This window comes from Amphiprion ocellaris, chromosome 18, assembly GCF_022539595.1.
Source record: "Amphiprion ocellaris isolate individual 3 ecotype Okinawa chromosome 18, ASM2253959v1, whole genome shotgun sequence".
Lineage (NCBI taxonomy): Eukaryota > Metazoa > Chordata > Actinopteri > Pomacentridae > Amphiprion > Amphiprion ocellaris.
This window is the reverse complement of record NC_072783.1, coordinates 9913994-9929773: the sequence shown is the minus strand read 5'-3', so window position 1 is coordinate 9929773 and position 15780 is coordinate 9913994. Positions and strand designations below refer to the sequence as shown.

The following is a 15780-nucleotide window of genomic DNA, read 5'->3' as shown; positions in this document are numbered from 1 at the left end:
AAAATAATTCAACTTATCTCCTTTTATTTACTGCATAGATGACATTTATTCTCATTTTCTGCTGTTATGACAACAATATTTAGTTTTATTGTATTATTTTTACTATTTTATTAATTTAGGATAAAATTTAGAGCTAACAGAATTCACCATGCAGTCCCCATGTGATTATTTACATGACACTTTTTTTTTAGTATTATACCTACTTTATTCATATATCTGAATATGTAATTGAGCTATTATTCATCTCAAAATGCCCAATTTCTTCATGTTGACATATTCAGAAAAAATAATTCCGGATGTCTATTTTTATTACCCCTTAAATCAGAAAACAAAGTCATCAAATATATATATATTGCATGTGTTCAGTGTTTAAGAGCTGCATAAGTGCAGATTCCTGGAGGAGAAACTCATTTTGAACAAATAGCCTTTAAAGATTTGCATCATAATTGAGAGACAAATAGTCAACAATCACAAGATAGATGTAAACATTTGGTGGAGAAAGGGCAAATTCTAAGTTTAAAAGTATGAACTATGTCATATGCAGGTGAGATAATGTGATTAAAAAGTCTAAACTATGAGACAAAGGAAAATGTATTTCTAAAAGTGTGTAAACTCTTATGAGGGTGACTTAAAGTCTTTTTGCTTGCAGAAACAGATAAAGAGCAGTAAAATAAACACCTAAATGTGTATTTTGGATGTTTTCTCTCCATTAGTATGGATGTAAATTATCCAAAAATCTCAAAACTAACCAGTGCATGAAAAGAAAATGTAGATTTTGTCTGTACTGTCTCGCTTTAAGTGGATTAAGTGGTTAAGTGGAAATGAGTGGATTTTTTCCCCTATTTCATTCAAAAACTGTTGCCTTTTATGTAATATGACTTAATAAACAACCACTATTCATTTAAAATGTAATTTTCAACATCACAAAATGTGTAATTTGAAGTGATTGAGACACTAAAACCCTAGTGATAAAAATCTACATTACTTTTATTATTGTAGATTATGTTGTATATTCCTCTAGTGTTAAAAGAGACACCTACGTTATATTCAGTCATAGCTTCACACACAAACATACAATAATACAAAAAGTATAAGGAATTAAAAGTATGAAACAGATCATACGTTAAACGAACAAACAAGATTGCACTTGATGGTGATTGATTCTATAGTCTGTTGCTGTGGGGAAGAAACTGCGTTTAAATGTGTTTGTCAGAAAATGTGACAAAATACAGATGTGCTCATAAGTTTACATAATCTGGCAGAATGTGTAAAACATTCTTTAATGAAAACATTAATGATCACAGCAAATATAATAATAATAATAATAATAATAATAATAATAATAATAATAATAATAATAATAATAATAATAATTATTATTATTATTATTATTATTATTATTATTATTATTATTATTATTATTATTATTATTATTATTATTATTATTATAATAATAATAATAATAATAATAATAATAATAATAATAATAATAATAATAGTTAAATAACTTTGTCTGACCACTAACCCGAAATGAAAGAAACGTTTTTCCATGATCAAACATATTTTATATAAAATCTACAAATTTTGCGACGGTATGTAAACTTACGAGTACAACTGTATCAACAGTAAATGATGAAATAGAACTAATATGAGATACAAAATTCCTTTTTTGACTTTCTGTGGAAACATTATAAGAAAATAAGGGATAATAAGTCAAAATGATGAAAATAAAGTCAAACTTCTGACTTACGAAGGTGAAATTATGGGATTTATGAGTAAAAAAAATACAGCACAGAAAGTCAAAATGATGAGAAAAAAAGTCTACATTATGACTTATGAGTGACATTTAAGAGTCGAAATGATGGCATTCTTAGTAAACAATAGAGGATAAATGTCAACATCAAACTTATGAGATTAAAAAGTCCAGATTTTCACTTTCTGAGCAAACCTTCTAAGAAAATAAGGCACAATAAATCAACATGATGAGTTATGAAGGTGGAATTATGGGATTTAAAAGTCAAAATTATGGCATTCTTTGTAAACATGAGAGGATCAATGTCATAATCAAAATTATGACATAAAAAGTCCCGATTTTGACTTTCTGAGGAGAAAAATATGAATTGAAAAGATAGAAAGTCTCCTCATCTCCCCACCGATGAAACGTCAAATTGACAGACATAAATATATTCAATGTTGTAATAAAATGCTCCCTGTGATCTAATCAGAGCTGCAGGACTCCATGCATTCTAACAGCCTGATTACAGAGAAGGTCACTGGTTAAACTGCTGTTCAATGGGTCTTATTAATGTCTCAGGTTTATTTATGAGCAGGTCTAATGATCTGAAGCAGATTCAGAAACGACACAAATGTTTTATTACAGATCAGATACGTTCAGATCTGAGGCTTTGCTGCAGGTTCAGTTTAAATCCAGGTGAGATCAGCTGCAGGTGGAGGATCAGAGGAGGCTTCTGTTGAGGTTTTGGTTCAGTTTGATGTTTTCTGGCTGCAGATTAACAGCAGATTTATGTCATTCAGCTGTTGGCAGCTTCATAATGTGAGGCAGCAGCAAAAAGGTCACTCTGATGGATGTGAAGCATTAAAACAGGGCTGCAAAACTCATCTTAGTTCAGGGGCCACATTCACGACCAGTAAAATCACAGCATAACCTATAAATAACCACAACTCCACGTTTTTCCTTTGTTTTAGTGCAAAAATGTTCACATTTAATGAACTATCTTTTTACAAAACATTATGAACCTGAAGTTTCTTAAGAAAAATAAATTCAATTTCAACAAAATTATGCCTCAGTTTATCATTTCCACATTACAACTTCCAGATCACAGAATGTCTACAAAGACACAAAACATTTAGTCAGAGGTATCTGAAACATTTTACTTTATGATCAAAACGACAGAAGTCAGATAAAAAACAACAAAAACAAGACAAAATATTACAAAATGAGACACAAAATGACAAAAAAATGAGACAAGACCCGAAACAAAACAAAAAAGACAAAAAATTTGACAAGTTAAAAAGCGCCAAAGAACGGACAAAAACGAGACAAAAAAATTACACTGACACAAACAAGACCAAAAATGACAAAACTGAGAGAGAAAACGAAGCAAGCAAGTCAAAAAAAAGCACAAAACAACAAAAACGATACACAAACAATGAATAAAGCAAGACAGAAAAAGACAAAAACACAACTGAGACTAAAAGGAAACAAAACAACAAAAACGGGAAATGTAGTGACAAAACAAACGACGAAAATCTGACAAAAAAAGACATTACAAAAATGAGACACAAAACTACAAAAGTGAGAAACAAAATGACAAAAAATGAGACAAACAACATGAGACTAAACAAAAAAGAGAGAGAAAAATTACAAAGCGACAAAAACATGGACAAACAACAAAAACAAGACAAAAAATGACTAAAGTGAGAAACAAAATGATAAAAAATACACAAACAACAAAAATAAAACACAAAACGACACAAAACAAGACACAAAACAATGAATAATGCAAAACACAAAGTGACAAAAATAAGACAAAAAACACAAGCGAAACAAAATGACAAAAACATGAGACAAATGACAAACATCAGACAAAAAACAACAAAAAGAAGACGAAATATTGCAAAAATGAGACACAATGACAAAAGAACAATGAACAATCTAATATTTTACTTCATGATCAAAACAACTTGTCATGATCTAGAAACTATTTTAAATTTATAGTTTTACAAATTTACAATTTGCACTTAATGTCTTCTCTGTAATTTTTATTCTTCACAAAGTCATCCTGTGGACCGGATTGGACCCACTAGAGGGCCACTTTGGGCCCATGGGCCATATGTTTGACATCCCTGCATTAAGAGAAACAGCTGCAAATATCAACAGGATGCTTTTACATACAGACAGCCTGCATCTTTACATATAAAGTGGATTGACCAGTTAATTCTGAACTGATTTCTATCTTTCTGCATAAATCTGCGCTCAATAACAAACTAAAAACATCAGTCAACTAAAAACCTTCTTCCTCATTGTCACTATGCATGACTGAGTGTAGATTTATGTGTAGTTTTATATGTTCAAAATTATAATTTCCACCATAAAGTGTGCAAATTGTGACAGATGGTTACATGATAGCTGTAACTGTCTATGAGAGAAAATGTCAGAAATATTTAATAAAAGTCCAAAATATGAGAGAAAACCTTACATTTCTGACTTTCTGGAAAAGCAATATACACAGACATGCAAGATTGTAACTTGAATACTGAAGACTCTGAGTTAAAAAGTAAAAATTTTGAGATTATGTCAAATTCAGGCGAGATGATGTCATTAAAAAGTCTAAATTATGAGACAAAGAGAAAATATAATTATAAAAGTGTGTAATGTCGTACTTATGAGGGTGAGATTATGTGATTAAAAAGTCATTTTTGGATACAGAAACAGATAAAGTGCAGTAAAATAAACACTTAAATGTGTATTTTGGATGCTTTCTCTCCATTAACATGGATGTAAATTACATGATAGCTGTAATTTTCTAAAAAATATGAGAGAAAATGTCAAAGATATTGCATGAAAAGCCCAAAATGTGAAAGAAAACGTTATATTTTTGATTTTCTGGAAAAATATTATATACAGACAGCCAAGATTGCGACTTGAATATTGAAGATTGTGAGTAACAAAGTTAAAATTATGAGATAAATTGTCCCCATTTCGACTTTCTGGAAGAAATTTAGAGTTTGAAGGCATAAAAAGCTAATATTTTTTAAAAAGGCCAAAATTATGATGAAAAATGATCACTCTTGAACTGGTTTTATGGCTCTTATCCAGGTTGTTTTCTCCTGACTAGTGCTGTTTCCACTCTCAGATGTATGTCAATTTGTATAGAAGCGTAGAAAAAAGTCAAAATTATAGATTATAAGAAAAAAATTGACAATAAAAAGCACAATTATGAGAATAAAATGATAAAATTATAACCTAAAAGTCAAAATTCAGAGATAAAAGTCGAACATTTTGACTGTAAGAGGGGCAATTATGAATCAAAGAGATAAAAAATGAAAATACAATTATTTTGTCTGTATATTAGTGTTTTTTTAAGGGGAGTGAATTAATACACAACTATTTTCTATTGAAAATTATATTTTCAACCTACAAAGTGTGTAGTATGTGACAGGCTGTCTGAGATTTTACTGTTCTAGTGTTTGTCTGATGTCTGATTTAATTAAAATTAAAATTAGGAGATTTTTAAAGAACTTTTTTTTAAGGAAAACTTTAAGAAAGACGAGCAAGAATGTGAGATAAATAAAGTTACACATGGTTAGTTCAGGGACTGTAGGAAAGTTGAAAAGCAGAAGATTCCTCTCTGTTTTTACAGTTTCCTGCTGAGAAACTCTGTAAAAATTTGGCGTTTTTCCTTAAAAGAAAACACATTCAGAGGTTTATTGTGACACCAGCTTCATTTAGCTGGTTTTTCTGGTTCACAGTTGTGTGTTTCATCTGCTCTGTCTCCTCCATCTGATGGTCAGGTTACTGTAAAGTGTGATTTCTCCTCCTGCTGCAGTGATACGTCTCCTGCCGCTGGAATCCGATCTGTTTAATCGTCCCTTCAGAATAAACAAACGGGAATAAAAGTCGACTCTCTGAAGCGTTGGTTGGCAGCTCTGCAGACGGATGTGAAATCAGCGTGGGTAGGAGGTGGTGACCCCGCTGGGTTTGTGGTGTCGCCGGGTGTCGGTGAAATAAAGCTTCTGGGTGTGTTGGATTAATAATGCAGACTCACCTCTGTCATGTTTAACCTGCAGCGGCTGAATAATTGATCAGCGATGGGCCGTGTGGGAGGAGGAGGGATTTAACAGCTCATAAACACACAGCATGTTGTTGTTGTTGCACTGCATTGTGGGTAGCGGTTTACTGTTATTGTCGACTCCTATGAAATGCTGAAGCAACAGGTAGAAGTCTCTGTTAATCCTCTGAATCTCAAGCAGTTTCTGTGTATTTTTCCATGGTGACAGTAGAGTTCGTCTCGGTTCATTGTGAAAGTAGCGCTTCAGAAAATCACAGGATTGGTTTGTAAACTAGGGGAGAGTGGGCTAAGATGAGCCAGTTTTTACTTGAGGTGTCTTTGAAAATATGAACTAATTTCTTCCATTGTTTTCTAGAACCGAGATGTGGCTCAATCTACCCCCAGGCTCATCTACCCCACTCTTTCCTATGCGGAGTTTGGACATAACATCACAGCAGCACAAACGCCTGAAGAGAAAACACACATGAGGCTCTTTGAATCTTCTATCACATAATCTGCATTTTAACAAAGATGAATTTCCAGTACAGCTGCTGTCATTCACGTATTTTTTCCGTTTCTGCTGTCAAACAATGGAACGAATCTGAAATAGAGACTGAAATGCAGCTCGGTAAGACTACATGGTAAGCAGCAGTCACTTCAAGCTGCTGCTTTGCACCAATAAAACCCAGACTTCCTAATCAGAGCCAGTTTCTACGAGGGTTTTTCAATCTTAAATTATCAGAGTTCTTTTGCTCGACCATCTCTGATTTACTTGAACATTTTTTTTTATCTTAAGTTACGGATATTTAAAATGGTATGTGTGAAAATTTTGATTGATACGTCAAATACTTTCAGAGATTTTTTTTCGTACACTGAATTTTAAGGCTGTTTAAATGACAATATCTCAGGAACTATTAAAGATAAAATACAGTAAAAATTCTGGTAAATGACAAATGAGCCAGAAATGAGCAGAAATTGTTCTAAAAATTTGATGATTTGAGATGGAATGAACCAATAAGTAGCCATGCAGCAGCAAAACCAATAGAGAAGACTGAACTAGATGCAAACAAAGCTGGAAAAAATGGTTTTGTAAATACTTTATGAGAATCCTCAACCAGAGCCTGTATTTTGGAAGGAGTTGACCCTGATTTTATAGCTGACACTTAGTAGCTATGCAGTTTACACAGTGTTGAAGGCTTGTTGCCATGATGTGTGCAGCGGCTTTACTGCTTTAGTCTCCCCTTAATTTGCCCTTTATTTATTTTGTTTGCCATTGTAATAAAAAACAACAAAAAAACATAAAAAAATCCAAACCAAAATTGGAAAAAGCGCTTAATAACATTTCCAAAACGTGAATAAGGGATATGGAATACTGGTTTGGATAAATTAGACCTAAAACGTGAAACATATAGTGAAACAACTGTGAGCCTACTTCTGGTCCACCCTGTATGTCGTTTGAAAGCACAAACCCTCATGATTCAAACAGTGAAAAGTAACTTCACCACAGTAACAACAAGGAAAGCACTCAGTCGTTGTATCATTTCTGACGGATGAAATCTTTAACAAAAAAATGACCTTGTGTTGAACACAGGTGTGTGTTATACATGTGTACGTTATGTACAGATACTGAATCACGTGACCTAAATATGTAGGAGGCAGCGGGAATTGATGGGATTCAGAAACACCCCCACAATTTAATCAATCGTTCTTTGTATCATTTCCGACAGATAAGTCCCAATAAGTCCTCAGCAGTGGATTTGTAGTAGGATCGTAATCATGTGATCGTCAGCAGGCAGCTGACGTAGTGTTCCCTTGTTGTCATGGTTACAGTGACGCCGTGCTGCTATCTCACAATGATACAGAAATCTTTAACAAATCCGTGGATCCAGACTATAAGCCGCATCACTGCCAAAATCTAATCACTTGGTCCTTGTGTCATTTCTTATGTATTTTAATAGAACCAATCAATGTTAAGTTTTTAATGGCTTTTTTAGGATTTGTTTAGTAGTTTTGCTGTGACTGTACTAAAAAAAATTACACTTGAAGACCTATGAGTGATGTCCAAAAACCTTTTTCCACCACTGTAATGCAATCCTCAGTATTTGTCCATCAGAACCTTTCAGATTAGAAACAGAAAATAACATCAGTAATGATTAAACTAACCGTGTTGTTTCCTCCAGAGGTGACCCGGACAGATGTGATATCTGGGGGAACACGCCGCTCCACCTGGCAGCTGCCAACGGCCACCATAACTGCCTTTCCTTCCTGGTGGCTTTCGGTGCCAACGTGTGGACTCTGGACAACGACTACCACACCCCCCTGGACATGGCCGCCACCAAAGGCCACATGGAGTGCGTCCGCTACCTGGACTCCATCGCCGCCAAGCAGATCACCCTCAACCCCAAGCTGGTCAGCAAACTGAAGGACCGGGCGTTCAGGGCCGCCGAGCGCCGCATCAAAGAGTGCGCCAAGCTGCAGAGGAAGCACCGTGAACGCATGGAGAGGAAGTTCATGAAGGAGTCGGCGGTTCTGGACAACATGGACACCATGAGCTTCTCCAGCTACACCAGCAGCAGCACGCTGAGCCGCAAGTTCAACACCGTCACCTCCAACATGCCATACTCACAGGTGGACGCAGAAATGATCATAAAGTTTAATTATACAACACTTGAAAAGATAAAGATTAAACCAGACTGGGCAGATAGATGAGAATAAGACTAAAGAACGAGAACACAGAGGAAGTAAAGATTGTTAAATGAATCCGGTTAACCCTCATTTTCTGCTTCTGTCACATTTTTCTTCACTGTTGGTTCATTATTCATTACAACATATAGCTCATTCCAGAATTGGAGGACATCTGGGCTTCAAAATTTTTGAAAAATACCCCTTATCTTTTGCAGTTTTCTGCTCCATATTCATCAATAATAAACTATCAAAGACTTGATTGGTTCAGCTTACACATCACTGGTACCATTTTTATTCCATGTTTTATTTGTTGTTTGCTAACCCTACTCTAATCACAATAACAGGGTTGCTAGTCCATGCTAAAGTTAGCTTTTCCTCAGCAGTAGAAGCTAGATATTTAGCTAGCTGTTACTGCTGACCAAGAGGACAAACTTACTGATGGAAAACAGTCAAAAGAATTAGTCTGATCCTGATAATATGAGGTAGAGTGAGACATTCAATCAAAGCTGACAATGTTATGAAAATATGGAAAATAGAAGAGAGGAAATAGCTTTGCTCTACCCTTTCTTTAGGAAAACTGATGATGTAAATGACAAAAACAAGACACAAAACGACAAAAACAAGACACAAAACAACAGAAACTAAACAGAAAACGAGAAAACCAAGACATAAAACGACAGAAATGAAGCATAAAACGACAAAACCAAGACACAAAACAACAGAAACGAAACACAAAATGACAAAAACAAGACACAAAACAACAAAAAGAAGACACAAAACAACAGAAACTAAACAGAAAACGAGAAAACCAAGACACAAAACGACAAACTAAACAGAAAATGACAAAACCAAGACACAAAACGACAGAAATAAAACAAAATGACAAAAACAAGACACCAAATGACAGAAACAAGACACTAAATGACAGAAACAAGATACAAAACGACAAAAAGAGACACAAAATGACAAAAATGAGACATAAAACAACAAAAATGAAACACAAAACGACAAAAGCATCATTAACAGAGTTGTTTTGGGACACATTCGATGCAAAATGATTATTATTTAAAATATTATGTTGATTATAAAAATGTTCCCACAATTACGAGAGATATCAATGAAAAAAATAAAACTAAAAAAAAAGGAGATTTAAATTTAATTTTAACTGTTTTGTTTGAGATTCAGTTTGGTCATCAGAGGAGTGGGACAAGAGAAAAATGCTATTTTAGGGGGAACTCCAGACTTATTTGGTATTTTAAAATATTTTCAAACATTCTTTTCTCCTATTTTTTTTAGATTTGGTCTCAGAACAAAAAACATTTACACAACAACTGCATGTTTTAGTATTTTGTACATAAATTATTTGAAATTTGATTGGTGGGATGTAAAATATCCTCCAATTCTGCAATGACCCATAAAGTCCTGCACCTCCATAGAAACAGAACAACGACGACTAGAAGGAGAGAGAACTCAGAAATGTCTTCTGTTCAGTTTAACACAGTTATAAACCCATAAATCATAAAAAATAGAAAAATTAAAGTTGAATTTCTCATTATTTATTGCACAATAATTGTAAAACACCCGGAATCAACATGTGCAACATTTTTCCAGGTGTTACTAATACTGTGAAAAATATTTGGAGCTCCACATATTATGGATATTTACATTTTTAATTTGTTTATATACTCGTCTCCTCTCTAAACACAGTCTGCAGTTTAGCTGAAAAGCTTCCTGATTTTTTGTCATGTGACTGTTTGTAGCTGAGTCATTCAGAACTTCCTCGTTGCATCATTAAGCGCAGAATTTTTCATTTTTTAAAAAATCTATTCAGAGCAAACACTATATTTTTGGCAATTTTTTAGAAGAGACATGTAGACTGAAATAATTATTATGAAATATAATGATATTGATCTCATATTTAGTTTGTTTCCCTGACAGAGCTGCACAGCAAAATTGAGTAGTTCAAGGACTGTTGGATAGTTGAAAATCTAATGATTCTTTCTGTTTTTATAGTTTCTGGCTCTGATAAATGGTAGAATTTTTTTTTTTTTTTTAAACAGAAAACATGCCTTGGGTTACATGAATAGAAATTTTAAAAATAAGTGATTTAAAACAAATTAATCAATTTCAAGACTTTACGCAAAGACAGAGGTTTTAAGAGGTAATTGAAAAGAAGTTAGAGACTAAGACTAAGAGTTCTGCTGGAAGTTCTTTTAGTAAAAGTTTGATCAACATTCATCACATGCTGCTTGCTCAGTGACTGAGAGGGAAAATACCAAATTAAAAAATCAGAAGTAAAACCCAGTTTGGCATCTAACATGGAGCCAGTTTAGGCAGGCATGCTTAGGGGTGATGTTATTGTGCCTCTTTATCCCAGTAATGACTCAAGTTTTGTACCAAGTGGAGACAATGGAGGAAGTTCTGTCACAATAATCAAGCCAAAACTATAAAAACTACTTTTTTTACATCAGCAATTGATAGAAAGAAGATCATTTTAAATAGAATCCAACGAGAAAAGTCCTAAAGTACCTCAGGATTAGCTTCTGTTTCACCAGCTTTCAGTAGTTTTTGAATTTTCTCTTAAATGTCGTGATAATTTACTAAATGAACATCATGCTTTATTGAAGGAGACTTGGAGCTAGAGATTTAGATCATAAACTGATTTTAAAAAATGTTTAGTGAAGTAACAAAAATGAGTCATTTTTTCATCTGTGCAGTCTGACTTCTTTTAGCAACCAGTCGCCCCCTGCTGGTTGTTAGAGAGAAAGCAGGTTTAAGGTTTTAGTTTTCAGAACTGAAGTCTACGTCCATATTTTATAAACAGTCTATACGAGCTTATCGGAGTAGAAGCTAGTTTGAAATTATTTTTGAAATTTATTGACTTTGCTGGTTGTTCTTTCTCCTCTGGTGCTTTCCTCTCAGGCCACCCTGCATTCGACAGCCAAGGGAAAGGCCAAAATCCAGAAGAAGCTGGAGAAGAAGAAGCAGGTCGACGGTACGTTCAAGATCTACGAGGACGGCAGGAAAAGCGTCCGCTCGCTGTCCGGCCTGCAGCTCGGCAACGACGTCATGTTCCTCAAACAGGGAACCTACGCCAACCCCAGGGAGCGGTCGCGCCTCAACATCCGCGACATGTTTCACCCCGACAACGACGACGACGCCGACACCGTCTCCCGTGCCATGAGCGACCCGGGCCTCCACGAGGCGGCGTACTCGGAGATCAGCGCCGACTCCGGCCGCGACTCCCTGTTCACCCGACCCGGCCTGGGTACCATGGTGTTCAGGAGGAACTACATGAGCGGGGGGATGTTTGGGATCGGGGCACGGGACGAAGGCAGCGTGGCAGGAAGCGAACCTGTGGGCCGGGCGCCGAACGTCCGCCTGCGGGGCCACCTGCCTCGACGCTCGCCGAGCTTCGACGAGGACAGCATCGGCAGCGCCTTGAGCCTTCAGGAAAGAAACCTGCAGGAGCTGCCGTGGGAGGAGGCCGAGGTGGGGCTGGACGAGGACATGGAGCCCGAGAGCAGTCCTCTGGAGACCTTCCTGGCCTCCCAGAGCCTCGGAGAGTTCATGACGCTGTTCAGGAAGGAGAAGATCGACCTGGAGGCTCTGATGCTGTGTTCGGATCAGGACCTCACCAGCATCCACATCCCTCTAGGCCCCAGAAAAAAACTGCTGGATGCCTGCAAGAGGCGTCTGGACGCTTTAGACGAACCAGAGGCCATCGAAGACACTGAGCTTTGAAGATTTAGTTTTAATAGAAGCACCGATCTTCTCCCTTATTCCTCCCAGATAAACACAGAAGCTACTGTCCTTTCTTTCAACAGTGCAGCCTTCGGATCACATGAATCAGAAAGTGGATCACTTTTGGTATCTTAAACTTTACATCTACAGTAAGTTTCTCAGCTAAAATACTCATCAGTCGTGTTTCCATATTAAATATTTATGCTCATTTTCAATGACTGCATTAGAATTAGTTCTTTGAAATGGCTAAATTTGATGGAAAAAAAAACATTCCCACTGTCGCACACTTAAGGTGGTTTTTGACTTTTTTTTCTTGAAGAGTTAACCTTATAGAGCCCAGTGTAGAGCTGGCGCTATGATTTGCATATTCATCTTTGATTGGTGGTAGATCTGAAACCAGATAAGATTGATCCATCCTTCTTTTTGCATTTAAAATCTGGGGAGATTCACTAACATTTCACACATTCACCAGGTCTCAGAGCGCTTTTTCATTGCAGTGATGGGTTTTTAAAAATGCACAATAACAAAAATCTTCATAAACGAGACCATGGAATATTGTGCAACTTTTACATTTACAATTCCAATGTCCATAATACCACATTATACTGTATAGTTTGCCAGAAAAAATGTCCCAATAAATACACTATTGTTTAAAAGTTTGGGGTCTTCCAGACTATTTCATGTTTTCCATGAAAACTCCTACTTGTATTCATGTTGCTAACATAACTGCACCAGGGTTTTCTAATCATCAATGAGCCTTTCAACACCATTAGCTAACACAATGTAGCATTAGAACACAGGAGTGATGGTTGCTGGAAATGTTCCTCTGTACCCCTATGGAGATATTCCATTAAAAATCAGCTGTTTCCAGCTAGAATAGTCACATTAACAACGTCTAGACTGGATTTATCATTCAGTCAATGGTATCTTCATTGAAAATAACTGCTTTTCTTTCAAAAATAAGGACATTTCTAAGTGACCCCAAACATTTAAACTGTAGTGTATATTGTATGCCAGAAACACCCAGACGTTCTACTACATGCAGTTCTGATTGTGCAGTTTTCCAGTCAGCATGTTTTTCTGTCCATTCTGTCCCACTATCCTCTGCACCGTTACATCACAGTGTCTCAGGCGAGTCTGAACAAGTTTGTGCTGCCGAAAGCTCACAGACTCGTTTCATTAGAGACGGTCAAAGTTTAAAGTGCAGTATTATGACGGACTACTACGTCCCAGTTGTATTTATACTGCATGACGCAGTACTTACTATGCGAGGGCAGCTGTAGTTCAAATTTAAAGTAAAAACGAAAAGTGTGATTTAGAACGCAGCCCGGGGTTTGTTTTCAAATTCTACCGAGTTTATTTGAACCCTCTGAACTCCAATCAGCAGTTTCTGGCCTTTTATTGCTGCACCAAGGAACGGCGGAGTCATGTGACGATTTGTACATTTGTTTGTCCGTCTGTCTGTCTGTTAGCAACATTACTCAAAAACGGATTTGGATGAAATTTTCAGAGAAGGTCAAAAATGACACAAGGACCAAGTGATTAGATTTTGGCAGTGATGCGGCTTATAGTCTGGATCCACAGATTTGTTAAAGATTTCTGTATCATTGCCAAATAGCGGCACGGCGTCACTGTATCCATGACAACAAGTGAACACTACGTCAGCTGCCTGCTGACGATCACATGATTGTGATCCTACTAAAAATCCACTGCTGTGGACTTATCAGGACTTATCAGTCAGAAATGATACAAGGAACAACTGATTAAATTGTGAGGGTGTTTCTGAGTCCCATCTATTCTGCCCGCTACATATTTAGGTCACGTGATCTGGTATCCGTACATAACGTACACATGCATCACACACGTCTGTGCTCAGAGCAAGGTCATTCTGTTTCTGGGTACATCTATGTTAAATGGACACATTCTATAGTGCCCTGATTTCTGCCACAAATTTTTTCAAGATTTCAGCCGTTGGAAATGATACGACTGAGCAGCCTTGTCTCTGAGTACTTTTCTAGTTTTGCTCCTGTTACATTTTTAGTTACTTTGGGCTCATTTTTAACTGCAATATAAAGTCCTGCACCTCTATGGAAAGACAAAAATCATGACTAGAATTACGGAAAACTAGGAAATAACTTCTGTTCAAAATGACACAGCTACGAATGACAGAAATTATAGGAAAAGAAGTTGAATTTGTGATTATTTATTGTACAAAAACTGAAAAAAACCCTCTCCAACAAAATGTAGTTCTACGTACTGTAGTTATTTAACTACTTGCATTGTGATTTATTTACATTCTTGTTTCCTCTCTGCTCTGTGGAAACACTGACTGCAATTCAGTCAAAATCTTTTGTGATTTTTTGTCAAGTAACTGTTGTTCGCAGTGTAGTCACTTATAGTTTTTTGTTTGCATTACGAAAGAATTTTTTGTTTTTCACAGAATCTATGTAGAGCGTACGCTTTATTTTTGGTGAATTTTTAAATTAGACACATAGAATAAAAACTATTTAATGAAATTTCACAGTTTTAAGCTCAGATTTGAAACAGCAGAAGGGCACACCACAGACGATTTCATCGGAAAGTTGAAAATGTGATGATTCTTTCTGCTTTTGCCATTTCTGGCTGATAAACAGCATCATTTTTAGACACTTGCCTTTCAAACCTGCTGGTGGGCTTTGGGGTTCACAGGGTTCAAGAAAACAAGGCTGATTTTTCTTTTTCACATTTTTGTTTGCAACATTTCAAAGGTCCGCTTCAAGTATGCTTCACAATTATATGAAAACACGACTAATGACGTATTTTTGAGGCACTCAAAGGAGAAGAGTAGAAATGAAGTGGTGATAAAATGTATTTACATGTCTAAAAATTAAACATTGGGCTCAGAAAACATGAAAATAGACATAGAACTTGATCGTCTACCTTTAATGTGATGAGATAATTAAAAATTTGGTGGCATTTGCCTCCCATTTAAGCAACACTCCACAAGAAGAAACAGCTTTTTACTGGCTGAACAGCACCACCTACTGACAGGATGATATAAAAACATGAAAATTAGAGCTCGTTAGCAGGATATTAATCCTTCATACATAATGGTGTTTTTTTCTGTTTGTTTACAGGATAACATTGCTGTTATTATTCCTCCTAGAAAAGACCTCATTATCTTTGCATTTTGTATTAATTAACACATCAAATAGTGATTTCTGTTTTACTAAATGTACCTGAAGCTCTCCATATGTTGTTTATTACGTCTTCTTTGTACAGTTTTCTTACGTATCAGTGACTTTAGGGCGTGTGTGATGGATGTAAACGGCTGCTGCTCTGTAAACACTGCAGCAGCACTAAAACAACGAGGTGTCACACTGAGGTTGTGTGACTGTGGGATGGATAACGCTGCTATCTCGGGTTGCGTATTTGGTTTCAAAGGTCTGTCTGCTGGTGAACTTGAGAGTGTGACTGAGCTCGAATGTGCCTTTTTACGTTGGCGGTCGTCTGAAGATGTTCCCGTCAAATGTTTTATTAAAATAAAGAGAACTTTGTTACCATTCTGTGTGGGAATTTA

The 15780-nt window shown here is 36.1% G+C and overlaps 1 protein-coding gene across 2 annotated transcripts in view; it reads left to right on the top strand.

Annotated features, from left to right (window-relative positions):
* The window catches only part of ush1gb (Usher syndrome 1Gb (autosomal recessive)), a 17476-nt gene extending 1696 nt beyond the window's left edge, over positions 1-15780 (top strand). The window contains exons 2-4 of one of the 2 annotated variants that reach the window (XM_055004330.1): positions 6169-6420; positions 7973-8420; positions 11400-15780. In XM_055004330.1, the coding sequence (XP_054860305.1) occupies positions 8118-8420; positions 11400-12221 (1125 nt within the window). In that variant the 5' untranslated portion in view covers positions 6169-6420; positions 7973-8117 and the 3' untranslated portion in view covers positions 12222-15780. The remainder of the gene's footprint in view (positions 1-6168; positions 6421-7972; positions 8421-11399) is intronic. The other variant, XM_035950372.2, reaches the window with a different exon arrangement.